General features: G+C 48.1%; 1 protein-coding gene across 2 annotated transcripts in view; it reads left to right on the forward strand.

The window, feature by feature from the left end:
* TRIM66 (tripartite motif containing 66) overlaps positions 1-24,157 on the forward strand; it is a 49,233-nt gene that overhangs the window by 19,075 nt on the left and 6,001 nt on the right. For both annotated transcript variants that reach the window (XM_037050126.1, XM_037050125.1), the window contains exons 7-19: positions 228-374; positions 2,558-2,675; positions 4,548-5,455; positions 6,903-7,064; positions 16,493-17,014; positions 17,175-17,367; positions 20,774-20,834; positions 21,261-21,435; positions 21,740-22,029; positions 22,483-22,609; positions 22,917-22,991; positions 23,350-23,502; positions 23,908-24,126. In XM_037050126.1, the coding sequence (XP_036906021.1) occupies positions 228-374; positions 2,558-2,675; positions 4,548-5,455; positions 6,903-7,064; positions 16,493-17,014; positions 17,175-17,367; positions 20,774-20,834; positions 21,261-21,435; positions 21,740-22,029; positions 22,483-22,609; positions 22,917-22,991; positions 23,350-23,502; positions 23,908-24,126 (3,150 nt within the window). The remainder of the gene's footprint in view (positions 1-227; positions 375-2,557; positions 2,676-4,547; positions 5,456-6,902; positions 7,065-16,492; positions 17,015-17,174; positions 17,368-20,773; positions 20,835-21,260; positions 21,436-21,739; positions 22,030-22,482; positions 22,610-22,916; positions 22,992-23,349; positions 23,503-23,907; positions 24,127-24,157) is intronic.

The raw sequence follows: 24,157 nt of genomic DNA on the forward strand, positions 1-24,157 counted from the left end.
AGATAGACATTCATCACCTATCCCATATTTGCACTATAAAATATACCCACTCTTTCCCGCTCCCTTCCTCCATCCCTAAGCAGCCTGTGGCAGCCCTCTGTCTCCCTGTCCTCCTGTCAGGTGCAGTCTCGTCTGATTCTGTTAGTGTCCATACTGACACACATAGGCCACCAGATTTCCCAAGTAAGACTTCAGTCCAAGAATATTTCTTCTCTCTCTGTGCCCAGGGCATTACTAATGAGAGGAAGCGGAAGCTGGAGCAGCAGTTACAGAGCATCATGGTCCTCAACCGTCAGTTCGAGCATGTGCAGAATTTTATCAACTGGGCTGTCTGCAGCAAAACCAGCATCCCTTTCCTCTTCAGCAAAGAGCTGGTAGGAACTCTTAACCCCTCAGTCACTGCCTTTGAGTTAGTAAGTGAATGCCATTTTTACCAAACCCTGCAGTGGAATTGTCCCTCCTTCCTGTAGGCAACTCAGCCAGGAAATTCTGTAGTTATTTGTCTTAGGTCACAGATTTAGAAATTACCCTGGACACTGGGAGTGTGCTGGTCATCCCAAACAAAGTATTTTGGGTTTAAGTGGGGGGACTAAAAGGAAAGAAGTTGAGGATAATGTTGAAGTGTTAGGCTTGGAAGGAGGGTGATACTCAGGAGAAGGAGCAAGAACTTTGAGAGAAGTTGGTGGGGTTTATCATTGGATGAGGAGGCAGGAGAAGGCTAGGAAGATCTAAGATTCAAGGAAGTGAGCATATGGCAGAGGACCTTGAATCTAAGCTACTTGTAGGGCCTCTAATAGGACATATCCAAAATCTGTTTTGGTAGATGGGTCTGAAAGTCAGAGGAGGTAGAGATGTGGGAGTCTCTAGTATATCTGTAGTATCCCCTTGGAAAAGTCTGTGAAGGGAGTAGAGAAGAACCATCTGGAACCCAGGGAAATACCATGAGTTTCAGCAGAGAAGAGAGGAAGAGGATGAGTGCAGGAAAGCAAGAAGCAAAGATCTAAGGAGAAATAGGAGTGTGTGGTACATAGAGATTAACAGTTTCAAATTTCAAGTAGTCAATGTTATCATTGCTATGTAGGTGAAAGAGGATGAATAATGAAGAGACGCCCTGAGATCTGGGAATTGGGAGGCCCCTGGTGACTTTTTGAAAGAAATTCTAGCAAGCAGGAAGGGTTAAAAGCTAGAATGAGAGGACTGAGGATGGAAGGTGAAGGAAAGACAGAAGTGGAAAGATGGAAAATTGAAGATGGCTTGAGAAGGAGACAGACTTTTTTTTGATACGGAAAACACTTGCATGCATTTGTTCAGTTGAAGTTGAAAAGAGAAGAGTCGTGTGTTGGAGTGAGCATGCTGAAAAGGCAGAAAGGCGTGGGATCTAAAGTGAAGTGGTTGACCTTAAACCTAGGAAGCATTCCTTTCCTGTGAGATGGGAGAATGGGAAGGTGTCAGTATAATGTAGTTAAGTTTGGAGGTGGGAGGGATACAAGTTTGGGGGAGCCTGCTCTTTATGATCTCTTTTGTCCTCTGTGAAGTTGAAAGTGATAATAGGAGAGTGAGGCATTGGGTAGGTGTCACTGAAGAGAGATGTAAAGATTTTAAATCTTTACAGTCCTCAAGGACAGTGGAAGAGGTAGCTGACAAGAAAGGAACTGACAAGAAAAAGGACTGAGGTTAATGATCACTGAAATGGCCCCAGATAACATAGCTGTGGAATGGCCAAATTACCGTGAAGGTAGGCATTGGTGATGAGCAGGGAATTTGGGCACCAGTGGTGTTGTTACCGAAAATGATGGAAAGCTGAGTTGGCCCTGTGGACTGATGGGACAGGCTTATGGAGTTCAGCGAGGTTGGAGAGGGTGCTCTGAAAGAGTGAGAACTAGTTATGATCAGGCAATAGGTTATTGGATTTTATGGTCTCATAGGTAAAATGGCCCTAGATGATGAAAAGGATGACTGAACTGAAAAGAGAGGTGTCGCTGATTGACAGCAAAGACATCAGAGAAGTAACAGGCCAAGATGTCGATGGGGACATCATCCACAAACTAGATCTTGGCAGGATAAGTGGAACCTTTGCCAGAGTTAGGGATAGGAAATAAATGAAAGGGAGGAGAGCTCAGCAGATTAGGATGGAAGGGAGTTTTACATGAGTGTGAAAAGACAGCAATGTGGAGCTCAGAGACCGTCCGCCCTCGTAGGCTTGTAAAGTGAGATATGATAGAATGAATGGAGCACCCTTGTGAGGACTTTCAGGCAAGTGATTTCCTGAGAGGAATTACAGACCATCTGAGGCCTGGGAGAAATAAGAATATAGGGGTTCCAGAACCCTCAATAAGAGGAAGGGGATCAGTGGGGAGTGGGGGTAGTTCCAGGTGGATAGGGTGGTAATGAGGCGGGAGAGGGATATTGAGGATACTAAGGTTCAGGGGAATGAGCCTGTGGCGGAGGACCTGAGGTTAAAGAGCTAGGGCTTTGAGCTCTTCAACCTGTCTAAAGAATGAGGGAGAGGAAGTTGTCACTTAGGCACAAATGCCCAAAGAAATGACTTTGTTGTCAGATTGTGTTTCAGATGCAGCGATTGCTGGAGACAAATTGTAACACAGATCCTGGTTCCCCTTGGAGTATCAGATTCACCTGGGAACCTAACTTCTGGACCAAGCAGCTGGCTTCCCTTGGTGAGCCAGGGCCTACACTGTGGGCTTTTACATAATTGCTGGGAATGAATGTAGAACATCTGCTTAGCTTATTGGATAAGTCACCATATGCCCAAGAGAAAGCACTCCCTGAGACGGCCAGAGGTCACTTCAGCAAAGCTGTTGTGAGGGGTTGGGGGTCAGGGTATGGGTATAGGTGAGATTGTGGACAGCTTAAATGCCAGTGGCTATGCAGGGCTTTTGCAACAGAACCAGTTGAAATCTGAGTTTCCCATTCTGCATAAATGTCCCCATTACCTTGGGTTCATTGGTGGAGAGGAGATAAGACAGTGGCCCTACTCTCCAGAATGTTGTGTGGCAGTGAGGTGAACCTGTGTGTCTGTGGTTCTTTGAGGGTGTATGTGTGCGTGGGCACAAACAGGTATCTCAGCAATCTCAGCAACAGGGGGAAGAAGAGCAAGAGGAGGGAGAGGGAAGGAGAGGGAGAGAGTGGGAGAAGGAGGGAGGAAAGAGAAAAAGGGGAGAGAGAAAAAGAAGAGAGGAAAGAGGGAGAGGAGAGAGAAAAGAGGAAGAGAGGAAAGAGGAGGAAGAATAGGGGCAGAGGAGAGTGAGGAAAGATGAAAGAGGAGAGAAAAAATAATATTGTATACATTTTTTGGAGTTGAGATGTAAGCAGATAATTTATGATCTTGTGTATTTTTCTTTTTGGCTGTAATAATTTGCTGACATTCGGTCTCTAGGAAGAATATAGACAACTTGTAATTGTCTGTGTTGACAACCTAGTGGTAGGTTTGTTAAACTAAAGGCCAAATGTTGCCTTCATCTGGGCTATTAAATCTCATTGGAAGTTTTTTGAACTTGACAGAGTGATGAATGATATTTAGGATTTTATTTTGCTGCAATCTTCTCTTTGATTTAACTCAATAAAGTTTGGCAGCCCTTGCTCTGGGTCAGGTCTCATTCTGAGTGCTAAGAGACCAAAGGTGAATAAAACACCTTCTGCCCTCAAGTTGCTCGGCCTTCCCCTAAGTAAGCCTCATCAAAACAATGAGCCGAAGGAGCTTTTAGACTGAGCTAGAAATAGCTGCCATCTACTCATTCAGGAGGCCCCGGGACCTCGGAGGACAGTGCTTGTGCCTGCCACTGAGCTGGTGGTGGAGCTTCCCCCGCTCTCTTCCACCCTATTTGCCCCCCAACACAGCTCCCTGGGACTGTATTTGAAGATGTGCTCATTGTCCTGTGGATGACTCCTCTTTGCTACTTTCTAGCACATTCCCTCCCTATTTCCAATGTTGATTTTTTTTTCTCAGTCTCTGTGGAGCTATTCTGTTAAAAAAAAGAATGGGTGCTCTTTGAGAGAGTCTGTAGTTTCTTTCTTCTTCTTCTTCTTCTTCTTCTTCTTCTTCTTTTAAATATTTTGTTCATTTACTTTTAGACAGAGAGGAAGGGAGGGAGAAAGAGAGGGAGAGAAACATCAATGTGTTGTTGCCTTTCCCGTGCCCCCTACTGGGGACCTGGCCTGCAACCCAGGCATGTGCCCTGACTGAAAATTGAATCTGCAACTCTGTGGTTTGCAGGCTGGTGCTCAATCCACTGAGCCACAGCAGCCAGGGCAGTCCATGATTTCTTTAATGGGATACAGAGGCAGGACTGAGCATGTGGTAAAAGCAGAGCTAATTTCTTGAATGGCTCAGGCCCCCAAAGCTGGTCCATATAGGTTCAATTAGTGGTCTTATTCCAGACTGAGTCTTAGAGATCAGGGGTTGAATTCATTGATCTCTGTGCCTGGTACAGGTTTCCTGAATGATTTCCATTAGTCCTAAGAGCAGGAGGTAGCAAGTAGGGAACAACTGCAGGTTACTTTTGGAAACATTCTCTATTTCAAACTTTCAGGCTGTATCACTACAGAAGGTGGACAACTGTCCCGGCCAGATACCCCTGCTTATGGAGGTTTACAGGGACCATCATCCTTCTATCAAAGCCACCAGTCCCCTGTGGCTCAGCAAGAGACTCTCAGCCACCCCTCACACAAGTTCCATTCTTCCGCACTGTGCTCCTCGTCTATGTGCTGCTCCCACTGCCCCCCAGTCTCACCCTCCCTCAAAGGCCAGGTCCCCCCACCCACCATACACCCAGCCCACAGCTTTAGGCAGCCCTCTGAGATAGTGCCCCAACAGCTGGGGTCACTGCAGTGCTCCACCCTGCTGCCCAGGGAGAAGGAGCTGCCTTGCACTCCTCACCCACCAAAGCTGCTGCAGCCCTGGCTGGAAACCCAACCCTCTGTGGAGCCGGAGAACATATCCCAGAGACTGGGGCATCAGCTGACTTCCCAGCCGGTGTGCATCGTCCCCCCACAGGATGCTCAGCAAGGAGCCCATGCCCAGCCCACCTTACAGACACCCTCTATCCAAGTCCAGTTTGGCCACCACCAGAAGCTGAAGCTCAGCCACTTCCAGCAGCAGCCACAGCAGCAGCAGCTGCCACCTCCGCCACCTCTGCCGCCTCCGCCCCAGCAGCAGCCACCCCCACCTCTACCTCCATCCCAGCATCTGGCTTCTAGTCAGCATGAGAGCTCTCCTGGGCCTGCCTGTTCCCAGAACGTGGACATAATGCACCACAAGTTTGAGCTGGAGGAAATGCAGAAGGACCTGGAGCTTCTCCTTCAGGCTCAACAACCCAGCCTGCAACTGAGTCAGACCAAGTCACCTCAGCATCTTCAGCAAACCATTGTAGGACAGATCAACTACATCGTGAGGCAGCCAGCACCCGTCCAGTCCCAGAGCCAGGAGGACACTGTGCAGGTGAGGCTCAGGGTGCCTTGGGGTATATATTCTCCCCATCGTCGAATTGCTCAGAAAACAGCATATCTAGTCACAGGGTGGCACAGGAACACAGTCTCTTCGCCTTAGGATGGCCTTGAGCACAGCCCTCACATTTCAAGACTGTCCTAGGCTCACCTCTTATCTCAGGAAAGCTCTGGAGAACATAGTGCCTAGTCCCAACATAGAGCTGGGCTCAGTACTCTCCAGAGTGGCTTTGCTTAGCCCTCTTCTCTGTGATGCCAGATACCCTTACTGGAATCTTCTGGTCTGTGCTGGATTCCTGCTAGTGCCATGGCAGAAAGGAGGCTGTCCCTCATCTTTGTAACTGCCTCAATTTCCTCCCATCCAAGTACTAACCAGGCCCGACCCTGCTTAGCTTCTGAGATCAGATGAGATTGGGTGCGTTCAGGGTGGTGTGGCCACAGACTGCTTCATTTTCCTTGCTGGGAACTTAGGAAGCTCAGACGGGAAAGGGAGACCTTCAGAAGTGGAGGGAGCGTATGCATTAGATACTTATGGGAAGCATCTTTATAACACTACACAGCTATAGCCTTAAATTTTATTGTAAGTCTACTAAACTAGGTATGTTTCATATACATGATATCATCTACCCTACCAACAGCACTGTTAGGTAGGTATCACCATGCATATCCGTAGATGTAGAGGTGGAAGTTAGAGAGGGTGAGTTTGCCTTGAGACCACAGAACACTGAGTGGTAGAACCAAGTCTTGGATCCAGGTCTGCTGACTGACACCACAGAGGCGGCCCTGTTCTCTCCCTCGGGGGATGGTGAATGCTCTTTTCTCAGCTAAAAGCCAGTGGAAGGGGTACAGTTTGTACCTCTGGGATCTTTGCTGCCTTCTACATCTTCATTCTTAACTTTTGCTTTTCTTTCTCTCCAGAGCTTCCTGTTCCATCCCCTTACCTCTACTCCTCACTTTCCCCATAGTGCTGCTGTCTTCTTTAAGTCTGTCATCATATTTGTATCTTCAAAGCAGCTCTATGCACTTTTACTTTCAGTACAGAATGTAAGGTCTCACACTTATTCTCAGTACTCACAACTTTAGAGCATGTTTCATCGTTTTCCTCTGAGGCTCAGCTTCTATGAGGGGATATAGGATAATCCTCATGCTGGCTTCGAAAGGTCTAGGGTCCACAGAGGACCCAAGCTACATGGAAGTCATTACCATTGAATGACTAAGGTGAATATGACAGAGTTTGTTCAACATTCTCTGTAGGGGTTTTATCTTAAAACTGTTATTAGGATGTAATCTTAGAAAGATTTGGATAAGAGTATCTGTCTGAAGAATTTTTAGGCAGTTCACAGTGGTGCTAATGGGGAGTGCAGGGTGGGCTTTAACCCTCGCTGCCGCTGCCGCTGCTACGCTCAGCAGTGAAACCCACTGAGGTTTCATTTCTTCTCCAGGCTACGGATGAGCCCCCAGCATCGGAAGGCCCAAAGCCAGCTCTCTCTCTCGACAAGAACACTGCTGCTAATATGGCCCAGTCATCCGGGGAAGAAACCCCTCACAGAGTCCCCTCGCTGGACAGCACCACCCAGCACTCCTCTACAAATGTGGTGAGAAAGGTACTAACGGAGCCTGCTTGTCCTAACCACGTGGGACCCACTGCCAGCCAAGACCCCCGGGAGCTGGATGAGGAGGACTGGGCGGGGGGAGGAGTGTCGCTGTCCCATCCCTGGATGCTACACAGCCCTGACTCATGCCTTCTGTCCTAATGAGTCAGCAACATGGGTCCTTCTCACCCCCATTTCCACACCCACATATATACTTAAAATGATATTAAGCTTCATTTAGAATGGGAAAGAGCCAATTTATTGAACACTTACTCTGTGCCTAGAACTGTGCGTGTGCTTCACAAGCATTATTATCTCACCCCTCCTGACAGTTCTGTGAGGTGAACGTCCCCATTTTATAGCTAAGAAAACTGAGGTCCAGGGCGCTATGGCTGGTAGGCAAAAGGCTGCGGTTTATTTTAAATGAGGTCTGTCAGAATCCAAAGCCTGAACTTTTTCCTCTCTGCAATGACAACAAGGGAAGTGTTTCCTATGACTCCACACCCCAAAGCTGGTTGGCCTTAGAATTAGAATTGGTGGAATTTGTTGGGTGAGTGATCTGTAGGCATGTCCCGAGCAGCCAGGTGCACTGAGATCTCTTGAAGATCAGCTACTGGAGCCCTACCTGTCCACCCACCTCCTTGTTTGCCAGAAGTGTTCATTTACTGGATGTAACCCTAACCCACTGCTCCTCAGCAATTTTACTTTTACCCCTGCCCTTCACCCCCTACCACTGTCATCCTCCTAGCTGGAACCTTGTGCTGTGTCATGCCCTCCACTCAGCCCTCTCTGTGTACCTTGGCCCCATTCCTATTATCCTGTTGCCTTCTCTGGTCTGGTCCCCTCAGCCCCCCTGGTGCCTCTCACTCAGCCCTGCACCTGAAGCTCTGCCAGCTATTCTGTGCCCTTCTACCCGGCACCCTCAGGCCTGTAGCATCACTCTGGACTACAGCCCCAGTTCACAAGTTGCCTGTGTACCTACCCTTCACCATGTCTCCCTAGCAGCACCAGTGCCATCCATGTCTTAGGTCAGTCTATTTCAGTGGTACTTGAGAAGAGAGTTTAGAAAAGTAAGGGGTGGCCAAAATGAAATCTGAACTAGGGAATCCCTGGTGACTCTCGAAGTCTGCATAGGTCTCTGGTATTAGTGGTTTCTGTTTATGCCTGTCCTGCTCTACCTGTCAAAATGCTTTGGCGTAGAGGCTGCAGAAATGCTGTAAATAGGACCTTGTGGCTCTTAGGGTAAAGGTTTAATATCAGGTTCTTAAATCTTAGGTGAACTGCCTATCTATCTGAACACTTATTCACTTGATGTTCAAATATATATATTAATCCCCTAGAATGTGCTAACATTTTTGCTAGGTGTCAGGCACACATGGGTCAATTGTCTCATGCTGGAGCTTAAGTCTAGAGGGAGAGATAGTTAAGCAGCAACAATAAAGCATGACAAAGTGCTGTGATAGTCGGGGGGCAGAGAAAGGACACCTAACCTGGAGCAAAGGGACCATTCAGAGAAGATTCCCAGAGGACATGGTTTTGAGATGAGATTTGAAGAAGTTAGGCTAGTGGAAGGGGTGGGAGTGGGGGACTAGAGCACACAGTCAAAGGGAATGGTGAGTAGGAAGCTCCAGAAGCGAGAGGCAGCCGTGGGCACTTAGGGGTTTCGGATTGAGTTGGCTTGGTAAGAACGTGAGGTGTACTGGGGGATGGGAGTGAAGCCAGAGAGGCTGGAAAGCCTATGCACCCAGTCTGTGGGTTGTGAGGAGTGAATAAGAAATTTCTAGCAAGGAGGGACCTGGTTTGAATTAAATGTTAGAAAAGTCACTCTAACTGCAGTAAAAGAGACCAAAATAGTACAGAGGAGAAATAGGAGAGGTTGAATGAAATCAGTGATGATGGGACTAAAGAGGAAGCAAGGACTTTGAGAGATCAGTTACAGGCGCTTTTGGACTCAGTCTGATCAGCAATGGGAAGTGAGGGAAAGAACGTCTTTTGGCTTGACGCCCAGGTCTGTTTTGGCCCCCTGGTTTGCCATTCAGTGCGATGTGAGCATGGGAGGAAAGCATATTTGGAAGGAGAAACAAGTTTGGAGTTGCTGGTGTTCTTCTGTGGAAGCTGCATTAGAAGATGACCAAAAGGCAGCTGGCTGCAGGTGTCAGTAGTTCAGAAGGAAGCACGGGATTTGCCAGGGTTCAAGTGGTAGTGGAAGCCATGTAGAAAGTGTCACTGCTTGTTTGACGAGTCTCAGTTCTGTACCTAAACACAGGATAGAGGAAGGAGAGGAGGCGAGCCAGGCGCAAGCATGGAGTCATGCTGAGGCGATGCTGCCCTCCTGTGTGGCTGCAGATTGGTGGTGGGGTTAGTGAAGGTCCTAGGAACTCTAACTTCTCATCTTCAGCTGCCCTGCCCTTTATTAACCTGGGCTCATGCAGAGGTTGAGAGGCCAGAAGGCCTGGAATTTTTCACATGTTTTATAGGCTTCTTTATGGCTTGGACTCCCAGAAAAAGGGACCTCCGGATTGTCATCCTGGCCCAGAGGACCCTTTGGGTCTACTTAACTGAGAGAGTACTAATTATAAACAAAGCTTCTTAAGTGAGAAAAAGGGCTTTCTTTTGTAGTGCATTCATTGTTTTAAGCCTACAGTTGAGAAGGGTGGAGGGTATGAAGCTTGAGGACACCAAATAAAATTTTGAGCACCTTATCGATGAATAGTAATACTCTGTATAGCATTTTCTACTTTTTCCATAGATGTTTTCATGAATTATTCCATTTTATCTATTTGTCTATCCTAGAAATACTACGAGGAAGCCACTTTCTTGCTCCCCTTTGAAAGTTGTGGAAACTGAGACACAGAGAGGTTAAGTGACCCACCTAAGAGTTACACAGTTGGTTATTGGCAACGTTAGGACCTGAGCCCGGGTTCCTGACTCAACCATGTGTTGTTCAGTGACTAAGGTAAATGACCTCTCTTTGTACACTGCAGTGTGAGAGGTGGGACTCCATGTGGCCTCTCGTGTCCTGGACTTTCCTGTCCTCACAATCTCTGAAGTAGGCTGAGGCCTCCTGGGGAGAGGTCTCAGGAGCCAGTTTGGTCTCAAGACCTAGTTTGGTCTTGGTTTTCTTTATATGGTAGAGGTTTTCTTCGGCCTCCAGCCCACCCCTTAGTCTGTACTGGCCTGAGTGCCAGGGAAGTCAGAGTCTCTCTGAAGGTCACGGGACGGAGGAACCCATGGCACTGGGCACCTGTGTTCCACAGGGACCTGCTCGTGCTCTGAGCCGCTCGCCGACTTTACACGCCACAAGGACGGGTTTGGTTAGAGCAGAGCAGCCGCACGCAGGTACCTAGGACTTAGGACTCAATGAGCTGTTTGATGCGAAAGCAGATTGCTGCTGAAAATGAAATGTGAAAGTTCTAGAATGGATTTTCCAGTGGCATGAGCTCTGCAATCCTAGGAGCATTTTGTCCCTCCACCTTCCCTGAACCCACCATGATGTTTCTGAGTGAACTTTGACATTTGTCTGATACTAGCTGTTGCCTAAGCTTCCTAGTCTTGGTTCAGCCTCTCTGAAGAAAAAACGTGGTTCCAGCTCGACAACAAAACCCTCTTACCTCTCCAGTGAAACTGGAAGACATTTTGATGGCTTTATTTTATACTTCTGAACTAGTCAACTGCTGGAAAATATGTACGCCTCTTTGTGGAAAGCTCCTATGGAGTCAAGGCTGAAGGCATCACAGAGAGCCCCATCTGAGACCCAGTTCACCTGCGAAAGGGATCTCTCTTCTGTCCATGATATGGCCCCGGGGGTTTAACAGAGGACTTTGAGGCATCAGGATGCTGTTCATGGCTTGAGAGCAGCCCGGATGTATCTTCAGTGAGTGTTACTGAAGAAGTAGGTACTCCTGTGGTCCGGATCATTAAGAGTGATGCAGAAGAGTAAAGGAGTGTGACTCATACAAATAGCATTTATTACCATTATTAAAACACTGTGATGTCTGAGCTCTAACTTTTATTCTTACAACTCAGTGAGATTCACATCAACCTGTGGAAGAAGAAATTAAAACCCAGAGACAGGAAATGACTTGCTTAAACTCATGCTCTAAACCCTGGCAGAAGTGAGGACACCCTGGGCATCCTACCTTCATAGTCTCCAAATCCGCTACCACGGATCAGATCATAGGTTCTCAACCTCAGCCATGGTCTCACCTCATAGCCTAGCCCCAAGAGCAGCTGTTGCTCAGAATTTTCCTGAACAAAGAGCCTCGTGAGGCCTTCTCAGGGCATAGCCTGTGTTAGCATGTGTAGAACTATACAGAGATCCACTGTGCTACTCAGGAATCAAGTCAAACACTCCCCAGGACTGGTTCCCTGAGTATATTTCTGTCTAGGAAGCCTGTCTCTGTGACTCTAGCCTGGTTAAGTTCACAAACCAAATTCAAGCTCTTTGTTTGGATCTCCTAGTCCATGAGAAAACAGGTCCTCCTGTGTATAGGTCTTAAATTTCCTTACCCTGGCCTGGCGAAAGAGCTTCTGGCCTATTTCTCCTGAGTCACCAAGTCTTGAAGCCCTCCAAGTGTTTTGAGGGTTCCGCTCCTTCTGGCTTTCACTTTAGACTTGCTGGAATCCATTTATTCCTTTCCTCTTTCTTCCATTTCAGACTTTGGGGTCCTCTTTGCCTTTTCTATCTTTGTGGGATCATCAGGGCACTGGTCGCTCTTTACTTCTCTCATTTGACTCTGGTCAGTTAGCATAAATCACCATATTTATAGTCACAGCAGTAGCCCTAATTCTTAGAAGAGCTTAGCCCTCACTGTCAATAAGAGCAATGACTTCACTATTAAATATTAGCTTGTGAAACCACTTGCTGAAACACTAGTTCCCTCCTCAGCTAGCTGGAGTCAACTGTTTCAAGATATACTATACTGTATTAAACTAGTCTGCCTACTCTGAAGCTGCTGATGCACTCAGATAGTCCAAGGATTTAATTCACAAATCTATTTACCTCTATCCTTGTCTCCTTCTGTTTCCTTCAGCCAGAGTGAAGGCTTTCAATGTGTTTCCAAGACACACTGCCAAGTCATTGGTCCCTTCTCCTACTGCACACTTACACGGTGTGGTTAGCCTTTGACAGTTTCAACTACTGGAATAAACACCTGACATCAGAAGTGATCAGTCAAAACTTCGGGGCAGCAGCAAAAACAGATGTCACAAACTTCATGCGTTATATTCTGTATGAGAGCACAAGCCTGCACTCAGGTGTCTAGTCAGCATTGTTGACCTGAAAAGCTTAGCTGTATGGTTTTCTTTGGAAATTTTTCATCTTCTTACATTACAGCAGAGCAGATTAGAAGCAGGGAGTCAGGACTTCTATAACAGCAGCTAACAAACAACAAGGGAGAAGGCAAGAAACTTTACCTGGAAAGTGACAGGTTGTGAGAACTGAGAGGAAAAGCTAAACCCTACATTCCTAGGAGTTCCCTAAAGCACCACTGACCTACAGCCTACCTCAATGTAGAAGTTCATCAGAGTTTCTTTGTATCACTGAAGAAATGGCCTCATTAGTTTCCGTGTACTATGTTTAGTCAGCCTGGTAGTGTGTAAATTGTTTCAGAAGTGCTCCCTTTCAAAATAACATTTTAAAGGTATGTTTCAGATATCTGAAAAGTGAATTTCTGTGGAACATCACCCTATCTTCGTTACTTTATCCCCAGCACCATTATCTTGCTGTAAGAACCTGAAATGGATATTAAACGCAGGGCATATGTGCACTGAGTGTCTGTTTATTGACTTCTCAATTCCCTCTTACTTGGGCACCAGCTTTCTAGCTAATGGCACAAAATCAAGACCAGCCAGCAAATTGTTAAGGCCAGGCTCAGATTCCTAGTCTTGGGCCTAAACAGGCTTGAGAAATATGGGTAATTACTCTGTGTCTCAATTTTCCTTTTTGATAAAATGAAAGAACAATGATTTCTCTGATATTTGACATCACCATGTGGCTACAATTATAATACTAATGGTTAACAGATTGAACTCCAGAAAATGATCTGGGTGGTGAGGTGGGGAGAGGGCACAGAGCACAGGCGGAGCAGGAGACAGGTAAGATGGGTGAAGATCGCATGGGTGACAAGCAGAGGAGGGTGAAAGTCAGACAGTTCAGGGAAGTAGCAGGCCAGCAAGTTGTGGAGGGCGGGTGGTCCAGACAGGTGGATTACATGCATTCCAGATGAGGCGAGTCAGAGCAGTCCCAGGTCAAGCAGGTGCAAACAGAGATGAGGAGACAAAGAAATAAAGAGATAAGGGACAAGAAGAACACTGGGACAGAAACAAACAGTTTAGGAGGAGAGAAAATAAGGGTCAGTGAGGGTATACCAGGTCAGGGAGGTAAGGAGGGGCTCTTTAGGCTCAGGGCTGTCTCCCCTCTCACCCCAAAGGCAACCTCAGTGGATTAGCAGAGTGAATATTTCTGTATGTTGACTTCTTTTCTTCCCTGAACTAGAAAGTGGTTATTTTCACTTGAAAATCTCAAATACACATTTTTCCCAGTGAAGTCTGAAGGTTTTATATGTAAAGATGAGATCAGGGTGTCCATTACAAACCTGCCAGCTTGGAAGTGTCCGTGATTGCTCTGCAGACTTTTACGGCTGGCCGCAGACTTCCACTGTTTCTCATCTGACCTCTCCTCGATCCTAGGTGCTAGAGAGGGCAGGCGGCGTCATCGCCGTTGACAGATGAGCTCCTCCCATGTGCGAGGCACCCAATGTCAGCAGTGGCCGCATTCCCAAGCCCTTCCCCAACCCTAGTGTGCGCTTCAGGAGCCCTTTCCTTCCTTGCAGGCCCTAGAGATTCAGCCTGCTTTCCTGACCCTGAAAGTGGATCCTTCCCTTACCCCTTTCACCCTGTGACGCTGGCAGGAGAATAGGATGGAGGTCCTCAGTTCCCCTCTTTCTTCCTGTGCATGAAATGAGTACCTTTTGTTTTGCTGTTTTATAGCCCTTCACTCCAGAGAGACAGATAAAGCATCCAAAAATAAGTAATACTCAGCACACATATGTTCCAGGAATGCCACTGTGTTTGTATAAATGGAGTTGGGGCTGATTTCCTCATAGCACTCGCTCCGAGTCCCTTCTCAGAAGTCCCCCATGGGCGCATTTCCTAGGTTCTCTGTTACCACTACCAGAGCTTCACCCCACCTCCTGAGAGCCTAGGCCTCCTTGAGATTGGCTGTAGGCATGGAGACAAAAGAGACCAGTCTAGTCTGCAGTATCTTAGGACAGGTTACTGATCTTGTACTATTTTGATGCTGTCATGGGTATTTATGGGAATAGGTCCATCAGGTCCAGGTTAAGACAAATTGTGAGAGTTTCCACAAGTCTTCCATGGCTCAATCTGCATGCCCTCCTCTCTCCTGTTATTATATTAACTCACATTTCATGATAGCAATAAGTAATCAGGAGAGTTGATATCCTACAGATGTGATCTCTACCCCTAATCTGGGAAGTTTTTTCTTTGGGAGTTTAATCCTGTGACACATAGCACCTGATTGTTATTACTTGGGACGGGCTCGGGTGGATTCTGGTCTTTTCTCTGCTTGGCACTAAGACCTCGCTGAAGGGCTGAGAGTGTGTGTGTCACGGGTAGATGAAACGAACTCCAGAACTGCATTAAATATACTTGTCAAGTCAGAGAAAGGTGGGAGGGTCCGGCTCCAAGGATTCGATTGTGCTGCCTGACAGCAGGGCGTGCAGTCGTTGTCAGATACCCTTGTCCATAGATAAGGAAATACAGAATACTGGGAAACCATGTCGTACACAGCCGGGACAACCAGGGATGCTGCGGGGCCTGTCTGGGATAGCCCTTGGTCTCTAGCTGCAGTCCCTCGAGCGAGGCTCCCAGCCTAGTCTGCCTCATTTGGTTTGAGCAGCCCCCCATCCTTCCTCCTTCTCAACCTTTCTTGTCTTGGGACTTAGAGTATAGAGCATATTGGAGCTGTTTTATTGAAGGCTATTGAGCTACCAAGGAACATATAAAAAGCAAACTTTTCTTTGGAGAGATAAAGCATACTCAGCTCATCTGCTTTTAAAATTGAGAATAAGAATAGAAAATATAAGCTACGCTAAAAAACGTAATGGGGGAAAGGGCCAGCAGAGAAGAGAAAATAATGATAAGAAAAAAGGAAAACCAGTGGAGAGGAAGAGAGAGAAGGTCAGGAGAGAGGAGAGCAGGGGCGGGAAGGACAGAGAGGGAAGAACGGAGTATGGGAGAGACGGAGGAAAGGAAGAAGCATAGAGAGAGATAGAGGCAGAAAGGCCAGACTCAAGACTGTGGCTTCAGTGCCAGAGATCTAGATTCTAAATCTACAAAAGTCCCACTCAATGGTGAGATATTAAAGGGATTCCTCCTGAGATGAGGAATGAAACTAGGGTGGCTCCTGTAACTACTTCTGTGTAACCGGTTACTGGAGGTCTGGGCTAGTGGCGTAAGGTGAGAAAAACAGAGAAGGGAGAGATAAAAGTAAGATGTAAGAGAAGGGAGAAATAAAAGTTACTATTCACAGATGACAGGATTTGTGTGTAAAGAAAAATCCCAAACTGACTTTAACTAGGTCTCTGGGTAGAAAGTCAATATGCAAAAATTAATTGTATTTCTATATGTGATCACAAACAGAAAGAAATGGAAATTTACAAACAAAATTCGTTTTCCAATAACATTAAAAAAAAAACTTCAGGTGCCTTTCTGGATGGGGGTTCTCAGCTGCCATCTTTCTTCCTGTACCTGCAATGACTAGCTCTTGTTGTAGTGCCCTGTGGCGTTCACTCCAGTGCAAATCCGGGTCCCAACAACAGCAACAACATTGAGAGCCGCAGCAGGGCTTACTGAGCACCTATAAGATGGCAGACATTGTTCTAGATGTTTACATGGGCTCTTCCTTTAGTCTCCACAAGGGGCCTTCAGTGTTTGTTGTGAGGATTAAATGAGGAAATGTATGTAAAACACTCAGCAAATTACCTTGCATACAATAAATTCTTAATACATTTTAGCAACATAAAACCATTCGTTATTTTAGAGAGGTTCATAGACTCAGTTGTTAGTAAAAGTAAGCTGCTATTCATTTGGCTTAAGATTTGTAAAAAGTCATGCATTATTATTGTTTTTTTAAAAAAGATTAGAATAGCTCATTAATTTATTTATTCGGCCAGGCACTGTTTATGGGTATAGAAATATAGAGGGTAAGCAAAATAGGCAAAATTCATTCCTTAATGGAGTTTACAGTCTGTCGGGTAAGCAGACATCAACCGAATGGTGTCACAGACTGTGCTATGAGAACCAAGTACAAGGACTTAGGAGAACAGAAAACAGCGGAGCTCTTATGGGTTGCATCTCCCCTTCCCCTCTCACCATCCCCAGCTAACAGCCTGACGGCCCTGTCTTTGCTCCTGCAGCACTCCACCTCTGTGAGCATTATGGGCTTTTCCAACACTCTGGAGATGGAGCTGTCATCTACGAGGCTGGCGAGGGCCCTAGAGCCACAGATCCAGAGTGTGAGCAGCCTGACAGCTGGCCACCCCCAGGCAGTACCAAGCCTGCTGAGTGGCCCCCCACCAACTGTGTCCAGCCTGCTAAGTGGTCAGAACCAGACTGTGTCCAGCCTTGCAGCCGGTCACCTGCAGACAGTGCCCAGCCTTGTGCGTGGCACAGTCCAGTCCATGCCCACCCTGATGAGTGATTCCTCCCAGGCCATCACAAGCCTAGCAAGTGATTACTGTCAGTCTGGGCCCAGCCTGATGTCTGGTCCTGCCCAGCCCGTGCCAAGTCTAGCAACTTGTCCTCTGCAGAGTATGCCTCCGGCTTCTGACGTGCAGCCAGAAACTGGAGCCAGCTGCAGTCCTGGTTCTGGCCGAGCTGCAGGGAACCTGTGCCCTGGGGACGGGGCTGACTCCTCTGTGGGGAATGCCCTGTGTAAGGTAAGTCCTGGGAAAACTCTATTCAACTTTCTCTGCTCATCACTGAGCAAAAGGATGGCCCCTGCAGGCCTTTTCCTGGCTTTTACCTAACAGTTCTGTGACCGCTAATGGCAAAAATGTCTGATTTCTTTGATTTTTCTTGTCCTTTTATTTTTCAAAGATGGAAAGTGAGGATTCCACCCATTTCACTGACTCCTTGGGACAAGGCCCCACAGCCCCTGGACTACATGTTTCCAAGGACTTGGCTATCCCCTCAGAACTGGAGGAACCAATTAACCTCTCTGTGAAAAAACCACCTGTGGTCTCGGTGGTCAACACATCCATAGCTCTACAGCAGTACCAGACCCCAAAAGGTGAGACTCAAGTAAGCAGCCTGCCTTTCATCCTGGCCACAGACTTGAGCAGGTGCACTCAGCATTTCCAGGTGTGGTAGAGGTAGCAGGCAGGTTGTAGCTTGACAGAGCAGTGCTTCTCTCTCAGGCTGACTCCACCTCTATCCTCCAGAACTGGCTTACTGATTCCTGTTCTGTTTCCCTCCTGCTGACCAGGGCTGATCTAGGCACAGCCCAGGGCTTAGCTATCTTGTAACATTCCCTGTGCAAAAGCATTCTGGGAGTCTGGGTTGCAGGTAGAGAGTGATAGGAAGAACTCATCCTAGAATGGTGAGCCTTGGCAAACTGTTTTAGGGAAAAGAGCACATCTCACTTGGGAGTCAGATAGACATGAGTTAGAAAACCAGCACTGCCTCTTTATGTTTGATTCTGGGCAAGATACCTCACCTTCCTGAGCTGGTTTCTGTTTCTATCAATGGGGCTAATCTTAGCTGCCTCACAGGCTGCTGGGACAAGTGATTGCAGGGAAATCATTTGGGGACTTTGTGCTAATAAGAGTTTGCCTTGCACCTGGCAGTAATGTGGATTTGTGTTGCGCCTCATGGTAGAGGGAATTTAGACCAGTGGAGATGGTCTCAAATCCTCTTCTTATCTACTACAGCCCTTTTCAGTGGGGCTAGGCGGAAGTTCCTTTCTTCTGGGGAGGGGAGGGCTAGTGGGGAAGTTAGGGAGCAACTGCCTGGTGATCTGGGGGGACTTTTTCAGTTCAGTGAATGATGTGTGTTTAGTTTGTAATGGTCAGTCTATATCCTATATATTTAATAAATGAAAATGAAACAATTCTCCTTCTTTCTTCACATTGACTGAATGACCCACTGAAAAATTATTGGTTCTTAACTGCACAATAATGTAACCCTGCATTTTACACAGTTACAGTTTTTGGGTCCTGCTTGACTGTGGAAAGTGCCCAGGACAGTGCCTGGTGCTGAGTTGGGAGCTCAGTAAGAGTAAGTGCTCATTTTCTCTTCTCTCCCCACACTGCTGCCTGCCCACCTGCGCAGGCTGCACTACTCAGGGCAGGGCTCCCAGGAGGCTCTGGCCCACAGAGTGTGAGCTGGGCTCTCAGGCAGTGCTGCAATGCCAGCACGTGGCTGAAAAGGCAGAGACTGGACAGAATGACTCCCGAGAGCAGGTAACACCAGTGTGTGCAGAACAGTGATTTCTGAGCTCACGTTGAAGGTGAGAAGCGGGCCTCTCAGCACTTGACCTAACAATCACCCCTAGGCAGCCTCTGAGCGTTTATCTTTTTAAAAAATATATTTTATTGATTATGCCATTACAGTTGTCCCCTTCCCCCCTTCAGTCCCCTCCACCCTGCACATCCCCTCCCCCACAATTCCCCCCCCTTATTTTATGACCATGTGTCTCAAGTTCTTTAGATTCTATATTTCCCATACTATTCTTGCCCTCCCCCAGTCTATTTTCTACCTACCATCTATGTTACTTATTCTCTGTACTTTCTCCCCTCTTCTTCTCCTCCCACTCCCCTGTTGCTAACCCTCCATGTGATCTCCATTTCTATGGTTCTGCTCTGATCAAGCTGTCCTCTTGGTTTGCTTTTGTTTTAGGTGTGGTTGTTTATAACTGTGAGTTTGCTGTCCTTTTACTGTTTATATTTTTTATCTTCTTTTTCTTAGATAAGTCCCTTTAACATTTCATATAGTAAGGGCTGGGTTAGGATGAACTCCTTTAATTTGACATTATCTGAGAAGCACTTTATCTGCCCTTCCATTCTAAATGAAAGCTTTGCTGGATAGAGCAATATTGGATGTAGGTCTTTGGATTTCATGAGTTGGAATACTTGTTTCCAGCCCCTTCTTGCCTGTAAAGTCTCTTTTGAGAAATCAGCTGACAGTCTGATGGGCACTCCTTTGTCCCCTTACCTCTTGCTGCTTCTAGAATTCTCTCCTTCATTTTAATCTTGGCTAATGTAATGATGATGTGCCTTGGTGTGTTCCTTCTTGGGTCCAACTTCCTTGGGACTTTTGAGCTTCCTGGATTTCCTAGAAGTCTATTTCCTTTGCCAGATTGGGGAAGTTCTCCTTTATTATTTGTTCAAATAAGTTTTCCACTTGTGGCTGTTCCTCTTCCCCGTCTGGTACCCCTATAATTCAGATGTTGGAACATTTAAAGATGTCCTGGAGGTTCCTAAGTCTCTCCTCATTTTTTTGAATTCTTGTTTCTTCATACTTTTCTGTTTGGTCATTTTTTCTTCCTTCTGGTCCATTCCCTTGATTTGAGTCCCAGTCTCCTTCCCATCACTATTGATTTCCTGTGCATTTCCCTTCATTTCAATTAGTTTAGCCTTCATTTGTTCCTCTAATTTGTGACTAGCATCAACCAGTTCTGTGACCATCCTGACCACCAGTGTTCTGAACTGTGCATCTGATAGGTTGGCTATCTCTTGGTCACTTAAAAGTATTGGCTCTGAGGCTTTGAGCTGTTTTTCTGCTTGAGCCATAATGTTTTGGTCAGGTCGTGCCTGTTCTGTATGAGGGGCGGAGCCTTAGGTGTTCACGAGGGTGGGGCGACCCAGTTGCTGGGTTGTGATGCTGTATGTGGGGGCGGGGTCAGAGAGGGGCAATGGCGTTTGTTCAGCTCTCTCTCGGATTTCAGTCCCCTCTGCTGCTTCCCGTAAGCAAACCAGGCCCCTCTGGTGCTGGCTCCCGGGTGTGTGGGCCTGTGCACCCTTCAGGACCCTGTGGGTCTTTCTAAAAAACTCTCAGTGAGCCTGGGAGCTTCTTCTAGCACCTTGACCCCAAAAGTTTCTCCAATCGGTGCTTTCAGGCTTTAACTTCCTGCGCTGGGGCCCTAGCCTGTGCGGTCTGTCTCACTGCTCGTTCCTTAGCCTGGTTTATCTGCACGTGAATGTGTGACCGCAGTCCACCAGCCACCTTGTGCCCTCACTGGGTCTTCCTGCCGCCACCCCACACCTGGGATCTGCCAACACTGCCTGAGCTCCTGCTCCTGGGTCAGTCAGGCTGCTTTTGCCTGACCAACTCTGCCCCTCTTACCGATCTGGCTGAATGGTTCGTTGTTGTCAGACTTCTGTACAGTTCAATTTTCTGTGTTTTAGTTGCGTTTTTGTTACTAAGACTTTGTTGTCTTTAAACTTGGTTGTGTGAGGAGGCACAGTGTTTCCACCGACACCTCCATCTTGGCTGGAAGTCCTATCTTTTTAAAAGAAGGTGGCCTTCTTCCCCTCTCAGGAAGGAGAGCCATGGTAGGATGTGCACTGTGAATGATTACAGTGTATTTAACAATGTGTGGCAGGTAGGTGGCCAAAGGTATCAGTAGCAGATATGAGTGTGGGTCACAGGGTACGTTGTCATAAATATATGTCATAGACATTTTTCTTTTGCCTTAGAGTATGAGAATTTTGAACAAGGAGCCCTAGAGCTGGATGCCAAGGAGAACCAGACCATCAGGTAACAGATTCTTGGCCCAGCCTCTTTCTCCCACCCCATCAAATCTATGTCCTGGGAGGCTGGCACAGGAAGTAAGCATCCTTGACGACTGAACTAGAAGCAGGAGTTTGCCTGCAACTGTGGGGTCTGGCTGGTTGGGTGTCTGGGATGGTGGTGGGAAGATGTCCTGCTCCTGCACTGTGTGGCATGCACTCTGGCCAGCCCTCCCTCTTCATGGAGCCTCTAGCTTCAACCAAAAGGCTTTCCAGAGACTGACGAGGCCTGGCCAGGCAAGGCTGGGCAGGAGGGTAGACTATGGGTTCGTCAAGGGTTGGACTGAAGAAATCTCCACAGCAGTTCAGTTGTGAGATCCTGGATGAGCCTTACATGGAGGTTGGGGCAAGAGGAGGTTCCCACCAAGACCCAAGGGTGTCTTTCTTGCCATAGACCCTACAGTAGCAAGCCCAAGATTCCCTATGTGCGGCTGGAGCGGCTCAAGATCTGTGCCGCCTCCTCGGGAGAGATGCCTGTGTTCAAGCTGAAGCCACAAAAGAACAATCAAGATGGAAGCTTCCTCTTGATCATCGAGTGTGGCACCGAGTCCTCCAGCATGGCCATTAAGGTATTACTTTGCTTTGCCTTGGCCTTGAACGTTGGCACCTCTCTCTTTGCTACTGCCAGAATTCTGGCTCTGGCCCTGTCATGAGTCCCTGAGTGGGGCTGCAGCTTGGCCAGACTTTGTCCCCTGTTGTAATGGGCCTGTGAGATGCATGTTAGGAGTGAGCTGCCAGCATTCCTGGAGGTTGGCTGGCTGGTGGTCCTGGAATAAGCCCATGTTCAGGGCCTATCAGTCCCTGCCCTCCTCCTCTCCTTCAACAGCCTACAGGCGCTGTGCTCTGGAGGCTCAGACTCCCTTCTTCTCCCAGGTCAGTCAAAATAACCAGCCTGATGCCATCCAGGCCCCAAGTCTGGGAGGAAGAAAGGTCACTGTTACATCTCTGGTGGGGCAGCAGTCGCCAGAGGTGGAGGGGGCATCTCCTGAAGAACACAGAGTCATTTCTCGAGCCCCTGGAGCCAAGAAGGGGCCCCCGGCACCAATAGAGAATGAGGACTTCTGTGCCGTGTGTCTCAACGGGGGAGAGTTGCTGTGCTGTGACCGCTGCCCCAAAGTGTTCCACCTTTCCTGCCACCTGCCAGCCTTGCTCAGCTTCCCAGGGTGAGTCAGGCCAATCTAGGCCATCAGCTCTCTAGGAGGGGCATCGTCCAAGGGTGATTATTTCAGGCCAGGCCCTCAGAGCTCCCTCTGGTGGGCTTCCTCCCCTTTCTGAGCCTGCATGAATTGCAGGCCTGTGAGTCACAGGAAGGTGGATGTTCAAAATTCAGTTGGCTTCCTTTCCTTCTCTGTTCTCAGCTTCCTCTTGCACACAGATTATCCCTATATTCCTGTCCCAGCCCCTCATCACTTCCCTCTTCCTACGTTCTCTAAATTCTGAGTTACTGGATTTCTCTCAAGCTTGTGGTTAGGAAACCATTCCCTATAGTACAGGGCTGAGTACTCAGTTTCTCATGTCACTCTCCCCACCCCCATACCTATCTTGGGGCATAGGGACAAGGGACAGAGCTCTGGGCAATGTGCTGAGGCCTAACTTGGCCTCACCCACCTCTGCAGGGGAGATTGGGTGTGTACCTTGTGCCGTAGCCTGACCCAGCCTGAGATGGAGTATGACTGCGAGAATGCCCGTTACACCCAGCCTGCAGTGCGGGCCCTTCCTGGACTGAGTGTATCTGACCAGAAGGTAGGGAGTGGCCTTCGGGAGCAAGGCTCCGTGCCTGGGGCAGCCTCTCTGTGCCAGCTGGGGCTGAGGCCTTTCTGAGGGGGTGAGAGGCTTCCCCAGGTGACTCTCCGTGGGGCTGTGCCTGCCAGTCTGGCCATGGGGAGTTTGCTCTGGTTTTCCCTCTGCCAGCTGTTTTCTTCTGGCCTGGGGGCTAAACTGCTGTAGTATGATGGCTCGTACCCTGTGGCGCAGAGCCAACCCCTTTAGGGTCATCAGGGTCACTACTGGGGCCTGAACAAAGTAACACCTCCAATTCTGATTTCTGCAGAAGTGTGAGAAGCTGGTACTGTCCTTGTGCTGCAATAGCCTCAGCCTGCCTTTCCACGAGCCCGTCAGCCCGCTGGTAAGGAAGGCCCCACTGCTCCTGTGCTTTCTGTTTAGGGGGCCCGAGGCCTGGGGGCACATGACGGTGGCACCCAGGTGGGCTCAGAGCACAGCCACTGCAAGTATATTAATTTGTGGATGGTCTGGGCGACCGGGGCCAGGGTCACCACAGCCTCCCCCCAGCTGCTGCTGCTGCACCCGACCTGACTTGACAAGTAAAACATTCCTCTCTTTCTCTTTCTCTTTGTCTTCTTCCTCCATGCTTTTCTTCTTGCTGTCTTTCTCTTTCTTACATCCTTTCAATTCTATTCCAACTCACTCTCCATCTCTTCTTTTATCTTCACTTTTCTCTTCCTGCTTTCTTCCTTCTCCCCAAGGCCCGGCATTACTACCAAATTATCAAGAGGCCAATGGACCTGTCAATCATCCGGAGGAAGCTGCAAAAGAAGGACCCAGCTCACTACACCACCCCAGAGGAGGTGGTGTCAGACGTGCGCCTCATGTTCTGGAACTGTGCTAAGTTCAATTATGTATGTTTATGTATGGCTGGCTGGTTTAACCTCTCCCCTATTTCCCAATGGCCCCAAGATTGTCACGTGGTTTGGATATCAGGTTTGGTCCTGGGCTGCTTTGAGGACTTAGGAGTAGAACTCTGAGGTCTGCTGTAGTCACGATTGTTTAAAAGGTCTCTCCCCCATGTGGGCTTTACCATGGACTCAAGAGGAAGATGGAGGTGCTAGTGACTGGCCATGTGTGGGTAACGGTCATTTCTGTTGTCCAAACTAGTTATTCTGACTCCTGTGGAGAAAAACATAACCTTCCAGAGACCCAAGAGACCAAGCTAGGCTTTGTGGTCTCTGTGTAGCTCTTGAGAGGCCTGGAAGAGATGGGCTGGTGGAAACAGCCAGACCATCCCTGCTTTCCTCCCCCTTCAGCCTGACTCCGAGGTTGCAGAGGCTGGCCGCTGCCTGGAAGTATTCTTTGAGGGCTGGTTGAAGGAGATCTACCCAGAGAAACAGTTCGCCCAGCCAAGGCAGGAGGACTCAGACTCCGAGGAGGTGTCGAGCGAGAGTGGGTGTTCCACTCCCCAGGGCTTCCCGTGGCCCCCCTATGTGCAGGAGGGCATCCAACCCAAGAGGCGGCGGCGACACTTGGTAAAGAGCTGCTGCCGGCTGGCAGGGAGGC

The sequence above is a fragment of the Sturnira hondurensis genome, unplaced genomic scaffold (genome assembly GCF_014824575.4).
Source record: "Sturnira hondurensis isolate 20B ecotype Veracruz unplaced genomic scaffold, ASM1482457v3 Scaffold0006505, whole genome shotgun sequence".
Classification (NCBI taxonomy): Eukaryota; Metazoa; Chordata; class Mammalia; order Chiroptera; family Phyllostomidae; genus Sturnira; species Sturnira hondurensis.